General features: G+C 35.7%; 4 protein-coding genes across 5 annotated transcripts in view; all 4 read right to left on the bottom strand.

Annotated features, from left to right (window-relative positions):
* The window catches only part of LOC127837263 (uncharacterized), a 239,995-nt gene that overhangs the window by 70,268 nt on the left and 145,188 nt on the right, over positions 1-24,539 (bottom strand). The gene's annotated exons all lie outside the window — the stretch shown is intronic.
* The window catches only part of LOC127837262 (uncharacterized), a 238,281-nt gene that overhangs the window by 86,771 nt on the left and 126,971 nt on the right, over positions 1-24,539 (bottom strand). The gene's annotated exons all lie outside the window — the stretch shown is intronic.
* The window catches only part of LOC127837260 (uncharacterized), a 161,947-nt gene that overhangs the window by 25,814 nt on the left and 111,594 nt on the right, over positions 1-24,539 (bottom strand). Inside the window, exon 1 of one of the 2 annotated variants that reach the window (XM_052364186.1) lies at positions 430-1,114. The exons of the other annotated variant lie outside the window; for it this stretch is intronic. Within the exon in view, the coding sequence (XP_052220146.1) occupies positions 430-747 (318 nt within the window). The 5' untranslated portion in view covers positions 748-1,114. Of the gene's footprint in view, positions 1-429; positions 1,115-24,539 lie in introns of those variants that run through there. 2 annotated transcript variants of the gene reach the window in all.
* The window catches only part of LOC127837258 (uncharacterized), a 405,532-nt gene that overhangs the window by 298,095 nt on the left and 82,898 nt on the right, over positions 1-24,539 (bottom strand). The window lies entirely within an intron of this gene.

The raw sequence follows: 24,539 nt of genomic DNA, 5'->3' as shown, positions 1-24,539 counted from the left end.
ACTTTTCTCCAAGTCAACTACGGTTGATTTCAGACGACATACCGAATCCTTTTCAAGCCGGCGCTGCAGGAGAACAACGTGTTCATTAGTTCCAAATTGTTCAACATGTTCAATATAAGTTAACTGTTGTTTGACGTCATTCAAAAACTGACTTAACTTTTCGTGGTTTGTTTTTATTAGTTCTCCTATCACTATCTTCTTATCAGCAATAGCAGATAACACTTCATTCTCAAGTTGCGCATACATTTCTAAGAGTTTCTGTTTTATAGTTTGAAGTGATGACAATGCTTTACTTTCTATTTCAGATACCAATTCTTCGTGTTTGCGTTCATGTTCTAAAAGAATCTCGCCTTGCTGTTGAAATTCATGCAGCACTGTCTTCAATCCGGCACAATCTATTGTTATGTCATGCAAAATATCAGCCAGTACCTTCACTTCCTCGCACTTTCTGTGATCAGCCATCGCACACTTATTACAGCATGTAACGTCGTGGTCTTTACAAAGGTAAACAACCCCTTCTTTTTCGTGATTCGGACATGCAATCAAGCTCTTCAGAAGTTCCTGTATCTCCTGGGAAGGAACATCCGCACGGTCACACAATTTGTGGTGCTTGGAAACCTTTATCCTTAAATGATCCTGTTTACACTGCGCACACAGTGGTTCCTCACATTCTTTACAATACACAACGCCCTCTATTTCGCCTTTCTCCTCCAGACATGGGCCGCATAAGTATTGTTTGACAGACATTGTTGCACGTATTCTAACAAATTCACCTCCGAGTAATTAAATGCTAAATCGAAAGTAGGGAACAATACCTAGCGAATACATGCATATCAGTATATCTATCGACTATGACCATTACCGCGTTACAGCAAAAACCTAACTGCATCTTGACAATGTAGATCTTGTATAGCTGCTATTTCCTCTGATATTAATAGTCCATAATATTTTATGCGCATGTATGTACCTCACTATCCACACGCGATTTCAGCTATATGTTTTGTATGTATTATTATTTACATGAAATCATAAAATCAAAATTTCACACAGTGGTTCTTAACTGTATCTGCAAAAAATCTCCCTCTATTACGGCTCTTTCCTCCAAAAATGAGCAACATAAATCTTGTGTTATGGTATACGCATACGCAGTGAAACTAAATCGCCTACGCGTATTTATATCGTAAAACAAAAGTAGGTAAATACAGGGCGTGTACACACTTGCAGGTGTACCGCGTTTTATGCTTTGTCACACGATTGTGACCACTTTAGTAATAATACAAAATGCGATCGATATACACGTAAAGATAGTCTCTGTTTCCTATTTACCAGTTTGCAATATCGTGAGTAACATATTTAACAATACACAATGTTGTTTTAATGCATCACACGATATTAAGAAGGTCATTTCAATCGACTGTTTAAAATTTTAATATAGACTTATTAAAAAATAAAGCTTATAATACATTCTTATTCCTGAACTTTGCCAAAATGCATTTCAATAGTTTATGGTGGCATATACCTGTCTTACGATAACCAACAGTAAGGTTTGAACAAGATTTTTTACTTTCACGAATATAATACTGTATGGCAAGCGGTTCGACGCATAATCCCAAGAAACTAGGTTTCTCATGAGAACCTAGGTTCTCACAATGAGAACCTAGGTTCTCATGAGAACCTAGGTTTTCAAATGAGAACCTTGGTTCTCATGAGAACCTAGGTTTTCAAATGAGAACCTAGGTTCTTGTGAAAACCTAGGATACCAAACGAGAACTTAAGTTCTCATGAGAACCTAAGTTCTATGTGTCTATGAGAACCTAGGTTCTCATGAAAAACCTAGTTTCTCATGAGAACCTAGGTTCTCAAGCGTAAACCAAGGTTTTCAAATGAGAACCTAGGTTCTCATGAGAAACCTGGTTTCTTGGGATTTCATAAACCTTGGTTCTCATGAGAACCTAGGTTCTCGTGAGAACCTAGGTTCTCGTGAAAAACCTGGTTTCTTGGGATTTCATAAACCAATGTTCTCATGAGAACCTAGGTTCTCATGAGAAACCTAGTTTCTTGGGATTATGCGTCGAACCGCTTGCAATAATTAACCTCCAGATGTCTCCCATTGCTTGGTACACGCTGGCGGCATATGTGTAAAATGAATAGAAATAGGCGTGAAACCGTGAATGTTTCTCCCCAAGAGCATTTTCTGAACAATGTTCAGACAATGCTCAGTAATATTCTACGAAACTTATCTGTTGAATATTTGTGACAACAGGCATTAGCCGTCGGTGACCGCTTCTTGTTCATGTTTCCGTGCATGGGTGTTCTTGAGGAATGATATTAGTAAAGTAATCGGTCGACATTGGTCTGAACACGTTAATAAAAAATTGAACTGTTTATGAAATACATCTTTTATTGTAAATATTATTTTGAGACTAAAAATTCAGATCAATCGTTACATAATACATTGTTACAGCATTGAATGAGTTTCAAATATTCAGTTCCCTTGTTCGGGCCTCAAACGACTGTACGGTGCAGTTTTCTATTTTAAGTATGTCTGTGACCTACATGTAGGAAGCAATCATTATGGTATAAAGTTTTATCTCTATTGATTATGTGTAATAATGTATTATTCAATCGTAAGATATCGGCAACATTGCAAGAAAAACGTATGCGCTAAAGACTTTGCAAACATATTTCAATAACTTGAGATATCTGCAAAAATAAAGTTCTTAACGGCGTGTTTTCATTCTGTCCAGCCCGTGTGTAATCATATGTGAACCCCATTGATCCTGCGCCCTGAATAATGTGTCCCGTATTCCAAACGAGCAAGTTTACGCCGTCCGACGCGTTATTCTGAAAACCTAGGGATCTGAAAACCTAGGTTCTCATGAGAACCTAGGTTTTCAAATAAGAACCTAGGTTCTCATGAAAACCTAGGTTCTCATTTGAAAACTTGGGTTCTTGACGCCATGTGCAATCTTCAAGCGAGAACCTAGGTTCTCATTCTGAGAACCTAGGTTCTCATTTTGAGAACCTAGGTTCTCATGAGAAACCTAGTTTCTTGGGATTATGCGTCGAACCGCTTGCCATAATACTGTTCTTTTTGTGTTGTAAAACTTGTTTGATATTCAATGACATCATAGTACAAAAATATGATGTAGGTTGCATTTATTTGGACTTCAACGCTATCAAATATCAAATTGTACAAAAGTGCATCGACATCTAACAAAAATGATCGTTGCAGTATTGATTCCGCATTACTTGTACCCGTCAGCAATACCTAAATAACGCGTTTGTATTTGATTTGCTTACGTAAATCAGTACACATTATGAATGCTGTAAACTTATTTTTGCGTCGGGTATTTTAATGTATTTTACTTAGGCAAACTCCATATCGATTATTTATTTAAAATCCAAAACAATAGTTTGTTTATCTTGTTACAACTCTGAACATTAAAGTTGAAACAATAGCATGGTGTCCGTGTTGGGTGAGTTCAGTAAAGTGTTTAGTTAAGCAGATATGTCTTACTTAGAAACGCATCGTGAACAATATCAAAATATTGGTCGACAAGCTCCGTTGGAAGATGGCTTGACTAGGTTAGATTACTGCACCGTCCGCATATTTTTTTATGAAATGTTTTTTGAATTTGTTCTCACTGCGTAAGCATGATCACTTAGCACGGGTGAGCAACATTAACCAGGGCAGTGCAAATATGTTAACTGACCGCCGTGATGTGAGTGAAATACGCAAGAAATGGCCTCAAAAAGCTTGAACCCCATCCCATACCACCCCCATTCACGGAACATTCAACTGTGCTTGTAGAGCTTTGGTAATTCTGATTAATTAGTTTGATTTAGAGGGTAATGGATAAATCATTTGTTTAATGTGTCAAAAGCGGTAAAGTCAGTTAAGTATTTAACCATAAAAAAGCGCAATAATCCTGCAATTAGTATTATTATCAAAAGTAATTGAACTCTGCACGTCATTTAAATGAAATCTATTTGACGTAAGCACTTTCGTATAAATTCCCCTGATTGTGTTCGAGTTATGTCCTGGAAAAGGAACCGAAGGCCGCACAAAAGGCCAGCTGGTAAACATAATGTCAGTGTGCACCGCTCTTACATTTTTCCTCCATTGGTGATTAATAATAAAACGATTTTATGTACTTAACAAGCATTTTTAAAATAAATCTTATATGTTAATAATAAGGGACACATATTTACCTATTTGCAATAAATGTTATTCAAGTTAGCAAAACTGTAATTTTTCAAATCGTTTGTAATATTTGTAAAAACAATGAAAACGATTAAACATAATTTAAATAAAAGTGCCTTCACTAGGGTTCCAATCATTTACCTCAATAGGCAAAGGCAAGCGTTTTCTCACTTTATCACCCATGCGTTGAATTTGTGTTGCCGTTTAAAGTCACCTGCGTTGATGTTGCTATATTTTCCAATATTTGTTATGTATCGCAAAAAAAGTGATTATGAGTCAAAATGTGTTTGTATTTATGTCAGATGTGCACACAATTTGGTCAAAATCGGTAAAGAAATGCCTAAATTCAGTACAAAGATAGGACTATTCAATTTCTGCACATGCACAGAAATAATCTGAATTTAAACACGCGTGGGTCACATGTAAAACCACGTGACCATTGAATCATCGTTTACAACGCCATTTGCATGAATGATGATTGATCACGTCATTACCCGTTTACAATGGGACAAGCAAACAGACAAGCAAACAGACAAGACATAGCAGCGTAATGTTTTTTTGCAGCGTGATTTTTGGTCAATATATATGCATATTACTCGACAAATTTCGATAAACTTTCATCAAGTTTGATAAAAACTCCTTTTGTTTTCAATCCACAAATCGGTCTTATTGAAATCGCTCTGATCTGATAAATCGTTTTTATGCAATCAGCTTGCATTCTGACTTTACGAACATGATATTCAATACACAATGATCCTCGTTTATCAATTAAGACAAAATATGTTTTATAATCACTTTGCTTGGGCTATCCATAGACATAATTCGTTTGTAACGTGCCTGTGTTATTTACAAGTTCTTCTTTGTTTTGAAATGCGCGGAAGTGGAAATCACGTGAAATAGGCGCTCACGTGACCCAAAGCGTGCATACGTTACAGGTTAACACTAGTATTGAGGATTCCGTTATGTACATGATTGGGTTTCGTATTTTTGATGCTTTTGGCATTTTTGGCACAATCTTTGCAAAAATCAGTTTGGAAGAGGTAAGCTTTAGAATGTATCTGATGAATACTGATCAATTCTGGTCAGTTGAGATAACATAATTGTTGTGAGAAATATCAACTCGGGCGGCTTTAAACGGAATGACGGTTTTGCAATTGTAGATGATACGTTTTGTAATAATAAATTATATACTATTATTTACATGGTGATCTATAAAGTTAACAGTATTTATAGTATTATTTTACTATGAATGGCTGGTGTCCTTAAAAAAAATCATGTTGTTCTTGTTTTTTTTCGAAATAAATGCAGGTTATATCCTCTTTTTAGCAAACATTACAGTTTGGATTTTTAAACTAGTGTCGCGCGTTACTAGAAAAGTATTGCTTCTAGAGTGGTTAATCTTTATGAATTTACGAACCATATGTTCGCTTTTGCACTTTCATAGTTTTGATCGCAGGTTTTTGACTGAATTGCAGTTATGGACGAAAATAACATGTGTTTGCTGTTGTTAGAAAGCATGTAAACTTGCGCACATTTTTATTTTGCGTTGGATTCTTTTCGTCCCAACCGGAGTTGCGGCTCCATTGAAACAAAATATATATTTTAACTTGTGTCTCCTGTAACTTGAATATAATAACTACAGGATGGATGAAATCTTACACTCTTTCGAGAAATTTTGTTTTGGTTATGATATTATCATTACACTTGCAGTTATGGCTCCTTTAAACAAAACACAACAACAACACGTTTGTATTAACTTGTGTCGCGCGTAATTTATAATGTATTGCTGTAACATGTCTTAAACTCCTTCTTGTGAAGTTGAGCACCTCCATATTTTCGTTCAGGTTTTTTCCGACATCAGTGTTTTTTAAACAAAAGCGGAATGTAGGGTCCATCGTTTCAATACAATGTTTGTTTGTAGCTCTGGTGACGCACATTTGCAGCAGACTGGAACAATTTCACAATTAAGGTGACGGTCACCAACGGATCATACCTATGAAGTTTTGTTAAAGTTGTTAAGCGCCTGAGGAGCAAATGCCGTTTAAATGTGAATTTTACCCACGACGCACGATGAAAGGCGATCCCAAAAACTCACCTCTTGCTTTGCGCAGGTGAGTTTAAACAATAATGCATACATCAAAATTAAATCACATATTATTATTTTTTATGTAGCCCTTTCACAGAAAGAGCTGAGTCGCAAATCATTAATATGTTAAGCCTTAACTTATGATAAAGCCTGTTAAAAAATATTATTCATGAATATTCATCATTTTTTCTATGATTCAGTTCAGAAAGCACGGTTTTTGTCAAAGCATTTTGTTAAAGCAATACCGTGTTCTTTAGTAATACAATGTATAAACCACACAAATGTATTATAGCAAATCAGTATTCATTCGATTAACATAACTAAACATTAATATAGTTAACCATTATATTATAATAGAAAGCATGTGTATATCGACTTTTAATATACTCAATCCAATTCACAGATATAAAGTCTGTGCACATGCTTTTTGTCAAATAATCTCTCTCCATTATGTAAACTCAATAGAATTTCAAAAGCTTGACTTTTGCAATCAAAATCGCTGACACGTTGAAATCTAATCTTCTGAGAGAACAAAGGCACTGTATTCATATTTACAAACATACATGTTTTTCAACTTTTCACTTCCGTATAATTATGACATTTTACTACATACAAACTATATATAACGCAGATAATAAAATAAACCCAAATCGCATAAAAATACACGATAACATTAATTCATGTTAAAAGATTATCAAATTTTAAAAGTGAAACCAAATTACCGTTGGCTTATTGTTTTCGTATCGCTGTTAAAGAATAAACATGAATGCTAACTGAATAAACTAACATGAATGCATTTCAAATTATTTAAACACTACTGTCACCACGATTTACCATTATTGATGGAACAAGAGCTTTAACACAGACGAGCATTTTATAGACGTATATAAATTGTCGTTGTTTTAAATATATTTCATAAATATATTTATTCTGAATGATATGCAACAGGCTTGGAGGTAGATTATTTGTAAAGGAAACATTGCTCGCATTGTTCAATGATTGGACAGAGTAGATTTTAACAGTGAATAGGATAAGTAGTGTTCTTTTGTAGTATTTGATTAGTTTCCAGTATGTATTTAGGTAAATATGCATTTTCTACATCTTTTTAATTGATGTATGTCGGTTGTATTATTTTATTTATTTTATTAAAATTGTTGTATTATTTTCATAATTCCGTTTGTCTTCTACCGTCGGAACACATGATTGAAATATAATTGAAATTGCTACTTATTATAAGAAATGTCGATTCCTTGCATATGATTCAAGCTGTTAAAATCTAAATTTGTGATGTTAAATTGTAAATATAATATATTTGGAAACTTCAACGCGTTGGTCGAAAGACGGCAACACTGGAGCCCAACAACGAGTCTTCGGCAACACTGGCACCCACGAGTCTTCGGCATCAACAGCGTTTTTAGCAGAAATACTGTAGTAGCGAACACGTTACTACGGCAAAAATCCCTGAACAGACAGGAACCTCAGATCGGTAGCGAGGTCGGGGAGAGTCAAGGAGCTTAGCGATTCCTTGGAATTCGGTTTTTGATTTTTCCCGAGGGATTAGGAGTACACCATTATTGCGCGGCATCGAGCTCGAGCACCGGTGGGAGTACAGCTACGTATTTCTTGTGCACAAAACTTTGACGTCAAAACCATTTAAACGAACGTACAGGATTTCACGTTCTGCTACGCAAGGAAGGATTCACGTTCAATCAGGACGGAGAGTGATGGACACTTAAATCGCTGTGGACATTTTGTATCGTGTCATTCTTGTGTTTTTGCTTGTATTTTGTAAGTATTCCGACGGAGTTTTGTGAGTGTAAATATTTTTATAATTATTGTGCAATGTACATTTATCTATTTATTGTAGTTTCATTGTCGTAAATGAGTAATTTGAAATACCAATCAGTTCCTTTTGTCAGCTCATTGGTAAATTGGTGTCGATATGATGTTATTTTAAGGAAATTATAGTCCTTTCACGAGCACAAAGTTTATTGCATGGCGAAGTTATATCTACTCACCACTTACTTGAAGTTAAGTAGTAGATAGGTTTTTGCAACTGGATTTATTTACCTCTAGTAGCAGTAGAATTAGCTCAAGGGTTATAATAAGTATCGAGGTTTCACTGCGTAAACTTGTTAATTTGCCATACTTTACGTATGGTTGAATTGAAAACGCTTTGTGTGTATTTGTAAAGAGAAAACTCTCTTTATAAATACCGAAAACAAATCACTGTTTTTCACTAAAATTTGATCATGAGGGTTATAATAAGTATCGAGGTTTCACTGCGTAAACTTGTTAATTTGCCATACTTTACGTATGGTTGAATTGAAAACGCTTTGTGTGTATTTGTAAAAAGGAAACTCTCTTTATAAATACCGAAAACAAATCACTGTTTTTTTTTTCACTAAAGTTTGATCATGTTAAAAACTACATATACGATTTAAACTGCATTATGTAGTTTAATGCGTGTATGTGCGACTGGCGTCTTACCGATAAATGCACGTGCTCGCGATATCGTAACGCAGGAAGAACGCTATTTCGGCAGTGTAGTAAACATGCGAAAGTAAACCAGTTGCGGGTTCGGATCGAAATAAAATCGAACTTACTAAACACCTGGTACACAATAAAAAAGCTTTGATTGGATATTTGTGATAGTAAGGCTGTTGACTGAAATTAAGCCCAAGGGAGGTAAAACAGGTATGTTAAGATATCTGTTTCGGTACGTATATTGGAAAAAGAGAAAAAGTGAGTCGTGATTATTATAGCTTGATTAAACGAAAATTGGACTTTCGGTGAAAAGGGGAGATAATTGAACGTAAATGCAAATTAAAAAGGGATAAATTAATGCGATTCGTGTGAAATATTTTGCACTTTTCTGTTCATTAAATGACTATGAACTAAAATTTATATTCACAAAATAAATAATATAGCCTAAGGATTTTACATACGTTTTTCAGTATAAAATTCCTAGTAAGCAATTGTGCAAACACATTTTTATTAATGTAACCGCATTTAAAAGCATGGCTACGGGAAGCGACCGCGAAACAAGGGTGGGGAGCTAACATGTTGCTAACCAAAGCACTCCTTCGCACGACATTACACCCGAGGAGGAAAGAGATCAGTCTAAAACTCCTGGCAGAGCCAATCCGAGTCTAAATGAGCAAATACAGGAAACTGGGGTTAAAACTACAGGTGCAACCAGACTTTCTGAGTCGTTGATAAACAGAGAGCTGTCAGAAATGAGTATTCTGAGAACGTAAATAGAAACGAAAAATCAAAACAAGGATACCGACGTGAAAGCGAGAGACTTGAAATTAAAGAATTAGCACTTGTGGAACGCGAACGCAAATTAAACAGGAAGAGCAATATTTTTAGGAACAGGAATTCGAGTTGAAAATAAAAGTAGCTGAATTCAATGGGGAGTGCATCGAACGAACTGACAGGATTCCCGAATCGGAGTTAAAACTACGAGAAAAAGAAACTTCTTTACTCGAAAATATAAGTAGAATTGAAAGGAAGTTAGAGTTGAAAGAAGATGATTAAACGGTTGAGAACGCTTTGTGAGTCAAAAAGAAAGAGAAAGTGCAAGCCCACGAACAAAGGCGCAACATGAAGAATATAAATATTTAGCTGATATTGAAAGGCGAAAAGACATGCTCGAAAAGGAGAACATAATATGGATTTCGAAGATAGCGACAAAGTTGTACTTCATAGACAACGTAGCTATCAGGATACCGCTTACGAGAAATTTAACTTGAGCGCATTTTCCGGGGTAATACCAGTGCCTAAAACGAAGTCTCGTTCGAAGATCTGAAACTGGAAGTTTACAATGTCAAAGTGATATATTCTAAAAACACAGTTAAACAGAGTCTCAGAAAAGCATTTAGGGGCCAAGCTTACTGCAAAATGCTGCACGTGAAACCGGAAGCTACAGTAGATGAAATAATGTCCGTACTTGATGATTATTTTGGAAACGTCGCAAGTATTGACACTATGCGTTCACAATTTCTTATGGTGAATAGAACAAATTGATACCATATCCGAATAGGGTTAGCGTATAGAAGAGTTGTTGCTGCATGTTACGAGAAAGACAAGGCTAGACGAAGATGAAAAGAAGGATATGTTGCGAAAACGGTTTTGGCGAGGATTACGTAATGAAGAATTGAAAAATGCTACCCGAGTGCATTTGAAAGTAGATTGTCGTACGAAGAACTTAAGATTAAGTTACGAGAAGAAGAATTCAAGATACAAATCTCAAAGGACAGAGGAAAGCAGAAGTGTAGTAGAGTTCATCAGAGCGCTCTAAACGCCAAAGATGAAGGCGGTGAGTTACTGAAGCAACTTATCAAAAGATGGAGGATTTAGAGAAAAGGGTTGATGACTTTAAAAACGAGAGAAACCTAGAAAGTGGGGACCATAGAAACAGAGATACAATCAGACACAGAGGGGGTTCTCAAGGTCACGGGCGTGGAAATCACTATATGCCATAGTAAAAATGAAGCAAGCAATAGACAAATAACAGAAAGGTCAACAGGCACATCAGAAAATAACAAACATTTAAATGCTTAGACGCCGCTGTTGGGGGTCAAACGGACGGTGTCGAGAGTGAGGACCCGAACGCAAAGAGACATACATTATTTGAACGCTTGATTGGTGCGTCAAATGATGCAAAGGTGTGTGTAAATGGATTATGCACCAAAGCGCTAATTGATACCGGTACAATGGTAACGACCATAAGTCAGTCTTTCTACGAGTTTGCAGCCAAAGCCAACACTTCATAGCATTGAAGAGCTGTCGGTCACAGGGGCCAATGGTATTGAAATACCATATATTGTTTACATAGAAGTGAACATTACCATTCCCGACATAACTGAGCAAATATTTCATGTTCCAGTTCTTGTCCTGAGCGATACCGATTTTAATTTGGCGGTACCAATGATAGTAGGAACCACTTTTCTTCGCTTCTTAAAAGCGTTGGAGTGCGAAGATATGTCTCCCGCTTGGAAATCTGCGATATCCGCCGTGTCGTTAAGCTCGCTTTTAGGCAATGCTGTATCGACGAATAATCGACCAATTGAGATTCAACCTTATTAGACATTGGCATTATCAGGAATGGTACGGAAATCGGACAACGAATGTATTGCTATCACCTAACCGTCTGAATCTGGTTGCAAAGGGTTAGGCGTCTGCCCACGGGTAGTAAGTCTGGGAAGTGTTGGTACGACAGCCAGAGTGCATGTCCGTATTTTAGCCAAGTCAATTCAAATAGAGCCAAAATCAGTCCTATGCGAACTACAAGAGGCGAAAGTGCTGCTCAACTGGTAACCGATTCAGGGTGCAAGACAGAAATAACAAGTAAAACTGAACCATCACCGAAAGAAAAAGATGATCTTATCAATGAACTGAAACTAGATTTAAGCCATTTAGAACCTGAAATGCAAGAACCCTTGAACGATTTATTTTTTGAATTTCAAGATGTATTTTCAAAAGGGCCCCTAGATTTAGGAAGCACCGAAATAGTCAAACATAAAATACATATTGACAATCCCGAACCGTTTAAGGAACCATACCGTAGAGTGCCTCCAGGCCTAGTCAGTGAGGTAAGAACATGTACAGGAAATGCTAGACATGGGAGCCATAAGCCCGTCGAACAGCCCATTTTCATCGAATGTCGTCGCAGTGCGAAAGAAAGACGGGTCGATACGATTTTGTCTCGATTTCAGGAAACTAAACAGCCGGACACATAAAAACGCATACGCTCTTCCAAGGATCGAAGATATCTTACACCTGTTAGCTGGTTTCCGGTATTTCAGTTAACTTGACTTAAAAGCCGGATATTGGCAAGTAGAAATCGAAGACCAGGATAAGGAGAAAACGGTGTTTCAGGTGGGAAACCTAGGTTTCTACGAATGCAACCGGATGCCGTTTAGGTGCTGTAATTACCCCGCTACGTTTCAGAGGCTTGTGGATGCATGCATGGGTGAGAATGCCTCATATACCTCGATGACGTCATCATATTCTCCGTCGACTTCCGGTCCCACATATTGCGTCTCAGAGCCTGTTTAGAACGGTTAAGAGAACATAATCTTAAACTAGAGGCATCCAAATGTGACTTCCTGAAAAAGGAAGTTATCTATGTTGGTCACGTGGTGAGCGAAGAAGGGATCAAAACTGATCCATCCAAAACGGAGGCCATCCGCAACTGGAAAGTGCCAACCACCATCAAAGAAGTGAGAAGTTTTTAGGCTTTGCGAGCTATTATCGAAAATTTGTGGAAACTTTTGCTACAATAGCTCGACCATTAAACGACCTGTTGGCTGGGTACGAAAACAAATCGAAAAAACGTCTATTTGTTTGTGGTCAACAACAATAAAAGCGTTTGAAACGCTAATAGACAAATTATGTACGGCGCCTGTTTTGGCCTTTGCCAATTACAATAAGCCGTTCTTATTGCACACGGACGCATCTTTGAATGGTCTTGGAGCCGTCTTGTACCAGATGCAGGACGACAATACAAAACGGGTTGTTGCATATGCGTATTTTGAAACTACCGCAAAACTGGATGCGTGTGGTCTCCGATGAGAAGAGGCACTATCAAATTACGATTTCTGTATAAAATACAGAAGTGGAAAATCAAATATTGACGCCGATGTGTTGTCAAGACAATCGCATGTCGATACCGTTTCGGTGGGAAATAATATCATACGCGCTGTTCTCGCGGCACATGTTGTTGACGATACACCGATTGACGAGAAGTTCACAGACACACGACACGATCAAACAAAGTGCCAGACACATAGCACGCATGACTGGGCACACGGTCAAAATGCGGATGATGTTTCCCGCGTTAAATCTTTCGTAGAAGGCGGACGTTTTTCCGACATAGTTGACTATAAATGTCAGCCGGAAGCAGTGAAAAAAAAATTACGGCATTTTAAACAGATACATGTATGCAATGGTGTTTTATACCATCGCACTATGCCACGGTACCGAACTTAAGAGGGGTGGGTGGAAGGATGTGTGGCGGCCCGGTTGGCTCATTAGGGAGAGCACTCGCCCTGTAAGCGAGGTGTCCCGGGTTCGAGTTCCGGACTGGCTGCACACTCTTCACCACCCGGCGACACTACATCAGAAGAAGATCGCAGTTATCAGATTGTTTGTTCAGAGTCAGCTCGCCAAGAAATGTTCCGTGCGTTACACGATGACTTAGGTCACCAGGGACGTGATAGAACTCTGCCTCTGTTTAAAAAAACGCTTTTATTTGCCAGGAATGGCGACAAAAGTTGCTTTGTGGGTTAGCAGGTGCGGGAGATGCCTTCGAAGTACAAGCCCTTCGACCATAGCAACAGGGCTTGTCAATATTGAATCAAGCTATCCAATGGAACTCTTATGCATTGACTACTTGTCACTGGAAGGCGGCTACGAGAACGTACTTGTAATTACTGACCGTTTTACGCGGTACGCTCAAGCCTTCCCGACGAAAAACCAGACTGCTCGGACCAACGCAAAAGTGTTATTTGAAAATTTCTTCGTGCACTATAGGTTCCTCGAAAAACTACACAGTGACCGTGGACATAACTTTCTATCGAAAGTAATCCAGAGACTATGTAAGATTGCTGGTGTTAAAATCACGCGTACCATATCATCCCCAATGAAATGGCCAATGTGAGCGTTTCAATCAAACTCTCATCAAAATGTTGCGCACACTATCTAGTCAGAGCTAAAGTCCGTCTGGAAATCAGCAATTTCGGCCTTGGTATACGCATATTATGTAACCAAATGTGAGGTTACGGGATACTCTCCGTACCACTTATGTTTGGCAGGACACCACGGCTCGCCATTGACGCTTTACTGGGCATTCTAGGTCAACGTGTTGGTGGCACCTCGCCATCAGAATAGATGCGACAACTTGAGCTACATTTAGCCAAAGCATACAGAAACGCCAACCGATGCGTTGTAGAAAAGGCTAATAATGCTAAACAACGCTACGACATCAGGGTACAGGAGGCGAAATTACCTTCACGTGACAGGTGTCTACTTCGGAATAACGGAATAAAGGGAAAAAACAAACTGAGTGATATATGGTCTTCTGATGTTTAAGTTATCTGAGATCAGCCTAATTTAAGTTTTCCCGTATTTCGCATTCAAAAGGAAAACGGCGATGTGTGCATTAAAACCGTCCACCGGAATCATCGGCTGCCGTGTTCCTTCTTACCGATACAGGAAGTGCAGCGTGTTTCGGCGAGGTTTCCGACGAGTCCTCAACGGACGTGGATGAACGCGCAAAGAACACGAGTTCAGACAGCTAACAGTCGGAAACAATTACACGACGCTCCAAACGGAAGGAGATACCACTTCGCCGCAGACAACGCCTAACCCGTCGGCGTGTTTTACATCCGGGGAGTATAAATTGTGATCGTTGTTGTTATGTATTTGCAATAATGATTAAGTACAGTGCCACCGATAAGTTTAAACATTTGTGGATTTGTATTGAAAAGATACGAAGCTGTTAACATTCACTTCTGAGTATTAAAATACAAATTATTTTATTATGTGTTTGTTTGTGAAAATGGTCGTTGCTTTTAAATTAAAAATAAACAGTTGCAAACGAAACCGGTTATATTGTTGCTTGTCATTATTTTTTCACAATCATGCTTTCATAGATATTTTTATCACGAGATTAATCAAACCTCGCTGAACAAGCGGTGTTTGAATTTTTATAATGTCGAGGGCGACATTTTCTTACAGAGTGGAAATGTGTTATAGACGTATATAGATTGTCGTTGTTTTAAATATATTTATTTTATAAATATATTTATTCTGAATGATATTGAACAGGCTTGGAAGTAGATTATTTTTTTAAAGGAAACTTTGCTCGAATTGTTCAATGTTTGGACAGAGTAGATTTTAACAGTAAATAGAATTAGTAGCGTTCTTTTGTAGTATTTGATTAGTTTCCAGTATGTAGAGACTGAGTAGAAAGTTCAACTCGTTTTACTAACACTTTTATACGTTAATTGGCTTGTCACTAATGGATTTATTCACTCAACCGCATCCGAGTGCATTAATGTCTATTTCAAATGTCATTCCTTGCATATGATTCATGCTGTTAACATGTATATTTATGATGTTCAATCGTAAATATAATATATTTAGGTAAATATGCATTTGATACATCTTTTCTATTGATGTATGTCGGTTGTATTATTGTATTTATTTTCCTATAATAATTGTATTTGCTGTATTAATTCCGTTTGTCTTTTACCGTCGGAACACATTATTTGAAATATAATTGAAATTGCTACTTATTATAAGAAATGCCGATTCCTTGCATATGATTCATGCGGTTAACATGTATATTTATAATGTTAAATCGTAAATATAATATATTTAGAAACTTCAACGTGTTGGTCGAAAGAACCCCTAACGCCCATACGGCATCAAACGGAAGTCCCCTACAGGGTTAATGTTGTCGGTGTAAGAACAAGATCTTCATATGTCATCAACCTAGCCTTAGTACTTTAAGTAACGGTAGGACATGGTTTGGGTTGTCGATGATTTCTGTAATCATAACAACTACAATTTAGGAGAGACGAAAAAACTGAAACAACATGTATATTCCCCATACGGCCTTTTATTCACATATTACATTTGATTAACCTACCTTAAGTACTTTTTGAGTAATCACAGGATACATATAATCTTGTCAACACACGTGCATAAGCCCTTAGTTCTTTAAGAGATATCGCATCATCCAGATTTTGTGGTTTTTAAATATGTCTGTAATAATAGCAACTACAATTTTCGTCTGACGAAAATACCCTTAAATCATAAGCAAAGTATCCATATGGCCCTCTATCCACATAACAAGTTTTATACATCTAGCTTAATTACTGTCTGAGTTGTCGCAGGAGTCTGATCGTTGTTTTCAATTATGTATGTAATCAATAAAATCACAATGGTCGTCGAACGAACAAAATGAAAAAGCTTACGCATTCCCCATAAATTAGAGTATAACCGATTTGAACGTCAAGCGAATGCTGTGATGGCCATTGTAGCAAATATACATGTTAACATATTCTTATATTCAGAAATCCAATCATCTTAGGATATATACAACTTTTCTTTTCTTTTTTTTCAAATTCGGTGGTATTGTTTAAGTAATGTCTTTTTATCGACAGTTGATTTACAAAATATTAAGACATATTTAAACAAGAAAACCCAAATTTAAACATAGGATACTCTGGTATGTTACCGTTTTGTGCAAATAATGCTCATAGCACACGTAGATAATTAAAGCAAGCCTAAGCATAAACATATTTGTAATTATTAGACAACGTTCAATTTAACAGCATTTAAAAATAGTGATCGCGAGGATTTGGAATTAAACGAGCTAAACGATTAATGAATACACAGTTTTTTTGTTAATCCCTAAAGAACTTATGGTATGCTTATATGATATCTAAGTAAAACGACTCACTACACATATTGAATATTGAAATAGAAATATAAAAAACCTTATTTCCTCCATAAACAGAAGGATATGAATCATAGACAAGCAATCAATTTAAATCCTTCTGCCATGACAAAACTACAAAGTCAAAATTATCATGTTCTGAACAAATCATTCAAAATTATTAGAAGACACAGCTATTTTCATTATAAAAGTTCAATGTGCGCATGTATTCACAAAATAACACCCTCAATATATTATAACTGACTATTTTAAAGTTGTTTTATTTACGCATACAGCCGGTCTTGAGTCAAGTGTGTGTTAATTGCTACACCAATGCTGCCCACACGTAACACATTCATGATCATCCGCTTCTTATTCGACATGACCTTGACCCTTATTGCAATGCCGACGCACTTCGTCTCATGCATCTTATATGGTATCGTTATCTATTTAAGTGTTCTGTTCTCGCTTCCGGATTAATGCTTAAATGATGGTTTCATCTTTTAAAACATGATATTTTGAGAACGAATGAGTTTGTTATCTCAGCGGCCAGTGCATGATTCATGTACGAATCTACGGTTTGTACAACATGTCCGGGGCGACACAGCGGACATGATAAATATTTTATTTTAAGCTTCGGCAGATGTCAGATTCCGCATGAAACAACTAGTTTTTTTCTATCATATTTTGTATTTACATATTGTTTATTAAACTTTAAACAGACAACGTTTTTTTTTCCTTACCAAATAAATGCAATGTTTGCATATATTATGGAAGAATCGACGGATTTCATGGACTACCATAACATTATGCATACGATGATTTGAAAAAACAGTTCCGCATATAACTGTTTTTAATTATAAAGATTGTTTGCCCTATTTACTAAATTGATAGATAATATTTTGCATTGAGAGTGTTATTTTTAAGATTGAAGTACTAGCGCACTTTCGCATTGTCGCCCTCTAGATTTTAATGTGTAGCAACGATGGCACTAACGGTGTTCCGTAGTACGTAATCTTTAGTACATTGAAGCTCTGTAATTCGCCACGTATATGGTATCTGAAGACTGTTTTCCCTATCAGAGCCTGCGTCGCTTACATGACAAGTTAAGTCTTCTATTTGCAAATAATTCTCAATTTCTATCAGTAAACAATCAAAAGAGGTATCCTCAACACATTAAAAGCTAAACTTGCCTTCATTTTTCTCAAATTTACCTGCGGTTGATTTCAGACAAAATAATGCATCCATCTTAAGCTTGCGCAGCAGGAACACAACGTGTTCGTTTGTTCCAAATTGCTCAACGTATTCAATATAAGTTGACTGCTGCTTGATGTCAATTTAATACTGACGTTACTTTTCGTTGTTTAAAAAATGTTTTACTATCATTGTCTTCTTATCAGTAATTGCGGCATCATTCTCAATTCGGTCAAATATGGCTTAGAGTTTCTGTTTTATAGATTGTAGTGAGGACAACGCTTGACTTTCTAAGTAAGATACCAATTCTTCGTGTTTGCGTTCATGTTCAAAATGACTCTCGCCTTGCTAATGCAAGTCATGTAACATTGTTTTCGATCTAGTTCAATTCAAGTTTATGTCATGCACAATATCAGACAGTACCTTAACTTTCTCGCACTTGTCCTCGTATGCAGAGCGTTGTGTCATACTGATGTTTATAAACGCCATGGTCAGAAGTACGGAAAAGTAGGCTGCAAGCTAAACATATTATTTTTGTGTGCATATAATAACAAATATAATTTTGCGCTACATAAGAAGAGTCATTAACAATGTAAATATTATAACAATTGTAAGCTACTTTAATATCATTGTTAACATTAAAAAAAAACATTTATAAGTAAAAGCTACATTATAACAATAAGAATTACTTTCTTCATCATACAAGTAATAATTGTTGACGTTAATGTAGTGGAGCACTGCTCTGATATATCTATATAATTATTTCTAAAGGACCCATACATAATAAACGTTGATAATGGGTTAAAAATTATTTAAGCTCGTTGATAAAAATTTACTACAAATATATATAAGTTAAACAAAGTACATTAGTCTGATACTTAACCAATAAATACGTAAACTATTCTTTAGGCATTCATAGACGCTCACTTATCATTATTCCTAATTAACCGTCAACAACATTATAGTGAACAAATACAAGAACATCCACGTATGAGCATAAAATAACATAAAATACCAAATGTGGACTTAGAGTTTAAAATTGATTATATTCGTGTGGCAATGGTAAAGTCATGACAGCTTGACCCATATTTGAAACAAAGCTTTTAATAAAACAGAAATAGTGTCTTCAACAACTAGAGTAATGAATCGTCTTCTTATGTTAGTTATACAATAATATACTTATAATATAACAATATACTTATCTATACATATGCATGTTATAGAGCGTGAAGCGTTTTTACAGATCACGAGTTAAAGCTCCGGAAATTGCTCCGTGAATCGCCGAGAATGGCTTATGCCTTTTCGAAACTTTTCGCAAGAAATGAAGTCGTTAATTTACAAAGTGTTTCTCATTTCTACCAGTCAACTATTAATAAAAGTATTCACATAGCATTTGAACCAACATGTGTTTCAACTTTTCTCTATCTCTACTACATTTGATTTAAGACTACATGGTCTCTCTTGTTCAATGACGAAAGCAACAAAGGCGATGATTATAATGACGAGCGAGATGCCCATAACGATAATCGCTATTTTCCGGCCAGATACGCCGAAATCCGTCGTGATCGGCGCTGAAATAAAAGAGGTAATTTAGCGAAATGAGTGCGTTTTAACATCCAGTAATTTACATGCACGGTGAAGTAAATGTCAAGGTCAACATAAAGACCCATATTAAAAAAGGTGTATTTTTATTTAGCCATATTAAAGTTATTGTTATATTTTAGCACAAATTCCTTATACTAGTTTAGGTTTTACTTTGGTTTTATTTAATGGCTGGCTCTACTGGACATAGCACATTTGCGTAGAATAAAAAATCATTAGTTGAAAAAATATAACAACATAGTTTTCAATAACTTTAAAATCTCATTAACATTGCTATGATTCGTTTTTTTTTCTATTTAACGGGTATCCTGAATACGTTAAGAATACTACAATAATCTATGCATACTAATCGCATGTATAATAAGGTGAAAACTTATATTTCTGTCCGCCCAGGTCAACGGCAGTGGACGTTTGGCCGCTGAGGCATTCGAGAGGGTATGCCGTGCCCTGTATGCCATTCGTCGTGAAGGCTATCACCTGGAGGAGAAAACAATACAAATACGTTATATATATATTCGTATAACTATTTGTAGTGAAAAAAACTTAAAGTTGTAATGGATAATAGTTTGCATATTGAAAATTCAAGTAAACGTTACGTTTTATGAACAAAATGTATGTTTATCATATATTAAATATACTTTGTTTATTCAAAATACTTGAAGTTGTATGGTCAAGTACTGCGTTTATCATGAATTCAAATACGCTACATGTTTTAATAGTAAAATGAATGTTTATCATATATTCAATATGCTGTATTTTATATAAAACAGTTAATGTTAATTATATAATATAATTCACATTATACTAGATGTGTTATAGTATACACTGAAAATACGATATATAATGTATAACATTTTCTTTATTTACTAATTCAAATTCACTACATTTTGATTAGTTTACTTGTCAAATAATCAATTATACTAGTTTTGTTCAGTAAAATGTGTACATGCGTTTATCATAGATCCATCCCTCTTAATATAGGGACCAGTAATTTAGGACTCCCTTCAAATAAAAATACAAGCCAGTTTGACCTCCCTATTGATTTAGGGACAAGCTAGTTTAGACTCCTTTCAATTTAATGTGTCTGTCATATTTTACAATTGAGACGTATAAGATGTATGCTCATTTCATCTTCTTCATATCATACAGAAGGCAATATCTGTACGTCCTTTTTCGTCTTTGTGTAACTCTGTCACAACAAATTATTTAAATGTAATCAATAACGATTTCTTGGCGTTTACGTCTATGGACGGTCATGGCAAATGGAAGATGAATACATATCATAGTGTTTTACAGACCAAATGTACCTTAACGTAGTATATAGAAACTAAGGACACATTTCAAACCTTTTTGAATAGTCCAAACTTAAAAGCAATAGTATGATTAAAAATGTGAAAACGGAAATATCTTTATGGAGTTCGTTCGTTCAAACGTGTAAAGGTCAACTGTATATTCAAATTTGCATCTCGGGCAGTAGAATATCAATAAATAGGGTGCTCAGGCATGCATGCAATATGTATTCATATGTATGATTACATGTAAAAGAATTTGAAAATTAATCTTAACAAATGCATTCTATGTGTGGTCACCTTACCCAACAAGCGAATCGGAACGTTGCCCTGCGGTCCACGGAGGCGTCGAAGTTGACCGTATGCAGATACGTTTCTCCACTAGAAGTCACAGAATACACGCAACTCATCTGAGATCCAGCTGTTTGGAATCGAAATGCATTGGAAATGTATATATATATATATATATATATATATATATATATATATATATATATATATATATATATTTATATATATATATATATATATATATATATATATATATATATATATATATATATATATATATATATATATATATATATATATTTATATATAAAGCAATATCAAAAGCATGTATTTATCAAAGGTTTGAATAACAAAATAACGAAATCAACATTATTTAGATAAAAAAAAATTTAATATGGGTCATTAGAAGGAATTGTAATTGCATTCAGCAATACATTATTATCATGTTTCCATGATATAAGTTTCCAAACTATTATGTGAATGTAATTGTATTTATGATGTTATTACACATACTTTTACATTCAAACTGCCGGAACTATACTACAGTATACTGCAACATAGTATAACTATATACAGGATATAACATTTAATACTACAGAGGAACATAATTTATATGATTATATAAGAGAACAGACCAGACAGTTTATTCATATAACTTGAACAAGTCCAGTTTATCGATATATATACAAAACTGACACCATATGAGCATAGCATATGCATAGAAATGCGAAAATGACCAAGATAGTATATAACAATATGTTAACAATGCACTTAGGCAATTATATTACTCCACGTTTGCATTTATTGACTCAGTTCCAATTTTAACAGCATTTTTACATTATTGTGCGAGTTAAGTTAGACTATTAGTGTAAGTATTGGTTAATTTATGAATACTAGGTCAGTTATAATATTATTGTTCAATATACATTTTTAAAATATCGGTATAAAGAGGACATATCATTACAAAATGATGCTCGTCTTCGATATCATATGAGATACATATACTATATTTACGTTCGTTTTAAGAATATTTACATGTCTCAATGATTCAATTTTGAACATATCGGACGAGAGTCTTAATTTTGGTCTTTTCTCTTAAGTTGTAAGTTTGGATTATGCAAAGGTCATCAGATAATTCACATCGATAATTTCAATTCTTTGTATAAAGTTAATGAACTGTTTACATTTAAATACAAAGCTAAGTACATATCAATAATCTAGTTTAAATTATAGTAAAAAATACATTTCAATTCACTTACTTTGGATACAACCAAACATCTAAAAACCAGTTTTTTTAGAGCAAATCCCGTACTTTGGTTATCCAGTTGTTATATCGAATTATATGTTCAGCACCGTTTCTCATATAACATAGTGTACTATGTAATATATAATTAGTTTGTTTAACAATAAATAGTTTTATAAAATATTTTATAATGCGAACATAACGATTTATATATAACGGGTAACGCCCTAGTTCCCCGTATACTGCTGAATTAGGGGTACTTATTTTGACACCAAGTACATGTATTCGTTTAAAAAACCTTTCGTAAATGTATTCAATATCCTTAGCATTTGAAAACACCAAAACTCAAACGCATAACACAATATTAAAGTAACATACGAATCAAACAAATACAATATAAGTTTAACAAGAACATGAATGTCTTTGATGATTGAAAAAAAGCGACTCATAGCATTTTAGCCTTTATCTTATAAAGTTTGAGTACTTAATATAAATGACCCACCAATTGATAGTGCAATGCCGATAAAGTTAAATGATTGAACCATTTCTATTTGATATTTATTATAAAAAAAGCACGTTCTGAGAATTATGTCCACCCTGTTTATATATGACTTCTTTTTGTTCTAAATTCACTTTCAGTTTCCATAGATAACATTATTCATACAAATTATCTAAAGGTGTTTGCAATCCGATCGTACGCATCGAAAACAAATTCAGCATTATCTGCAAACAATAATAAATAAATTGATAGTTGTTATCATGTTTTCATTGTTATTACTCAAAAAGTGTTCTATGTCGTTAGCCAAAAGTGGAAATCCGACAACGTCCCTATATGTTTTACACATACCTTCACTTAAGGAAACACAGATCGAATAATGTTTAACAATCTAATATAATTGCATCTAGCCTTATCTACACCGAGGAATAAAGTGCACTTACCTGTTGTCAAAATCCATTAAAGTCTTGTTTGAGCACTAGATATCTAGATAGTCTAGTGTGCTGTTGACGAAGACGTCACGGGAATCTCGTAATCAACTCGGTAGTTTCCGAGTATCACATCCGGGCACGTGGTGGCCACCGTGGCCTCCGAGCCTTCAATACGAAAATTATTTTATCCTACAGCTAAATGATATTATAATATGAAACTATAGGTGGCTACAACACACAGTAAACCTTTACTCTACATGTCAACTAGCATTTACACTGCTACATCATGTACATAACTGACCTCTATTTTGGGTTTAATGCAGTTAAGACTTTTAGACGATTTAACTATATGCCTCGACAACATCCTGATACATTTGTTCTAAAATTGCAATGTATACATTAATGAAATACATTTGAAATCAATGTATACCGTATACGAATAATTGTCGTAGGTTATTAATTCAATACAGCGTTTATTTTTTATTTAATCACTGAATGCAAAATATGTCGCCAAACTACAAGAGCTTGCCTGCTGCCACGACGTAACTAATACCTCAGAAACAAATAAAGACCGATCACCGTCCGATCAGCGGACTGGCGCCCGGCCGATGATCGCACGGACACCGGGTCATTTTGTAGCATCGGGCGACGTCCGGGTTAATTTTAAGTCTTAATAAAAAATTTACCCGACGTGTGGCCCGGGAAGGAATCCAATTGAGATCTAAAAATAAAGTACGATCAACGCACGGTTAACGCCCGGCGATCGCCGGACATCGGATTCTTTGTACATGTATCGGCAAAGTCAATGCATTTCCCACGGACATACGCGATCGTCTGATTGCCGGAGGGCCTCCGCACGATGACTGACGGACGCCGGACGGAACTCGTCATTTAACCGAAGGATTCCGGTTAATGCACGTTGACAGATCACGTGGGTAGATTCCAAGCAAACACTTCCAGCTTCCATTTTAAGCCAAGATGCCAAAGAGAAAGGATAATGCTACGTCCTTAAACAATAGATCATCTGGATCAGCCCGATGATGGACATAATGACCAAGAGAAAGAAGAGAAATCGCAGCCACATATAAATCCTGAGCATGCTGAAGAAATTGTCGAGTTTTTTGAGGGCAACACTCTCTTTTATGACCTGTACCACAAGGATTACAACCATAGTGCCAGCGCAGGGGACCAAATACAGCAAGATACAGTTGATTGGGAATCTACTGGCAACAATGAGTAAGACA

The sequence above is a fragment of the Dreissena polymorpha genome, chromosome 7 (assembly GCF_020536995.1).
Source record: "Dreissena polymorpha isolate Duluth1 chromosome 7, UMN_Dpol_1.0, whole genome shotgun sequence".
Classification (NCBI taxonomy): Eukaryota; Metazoa; Mollusca; class Bivalvia; order Myida; family Dreissenidae; genus Dreissena; species Dreissena polymorpha.
The sequence above is the reverse complement of the archived record's forward strand: the minus strand, read 5'-3'. Positions and strand labels throughout refer to the sequence as shown.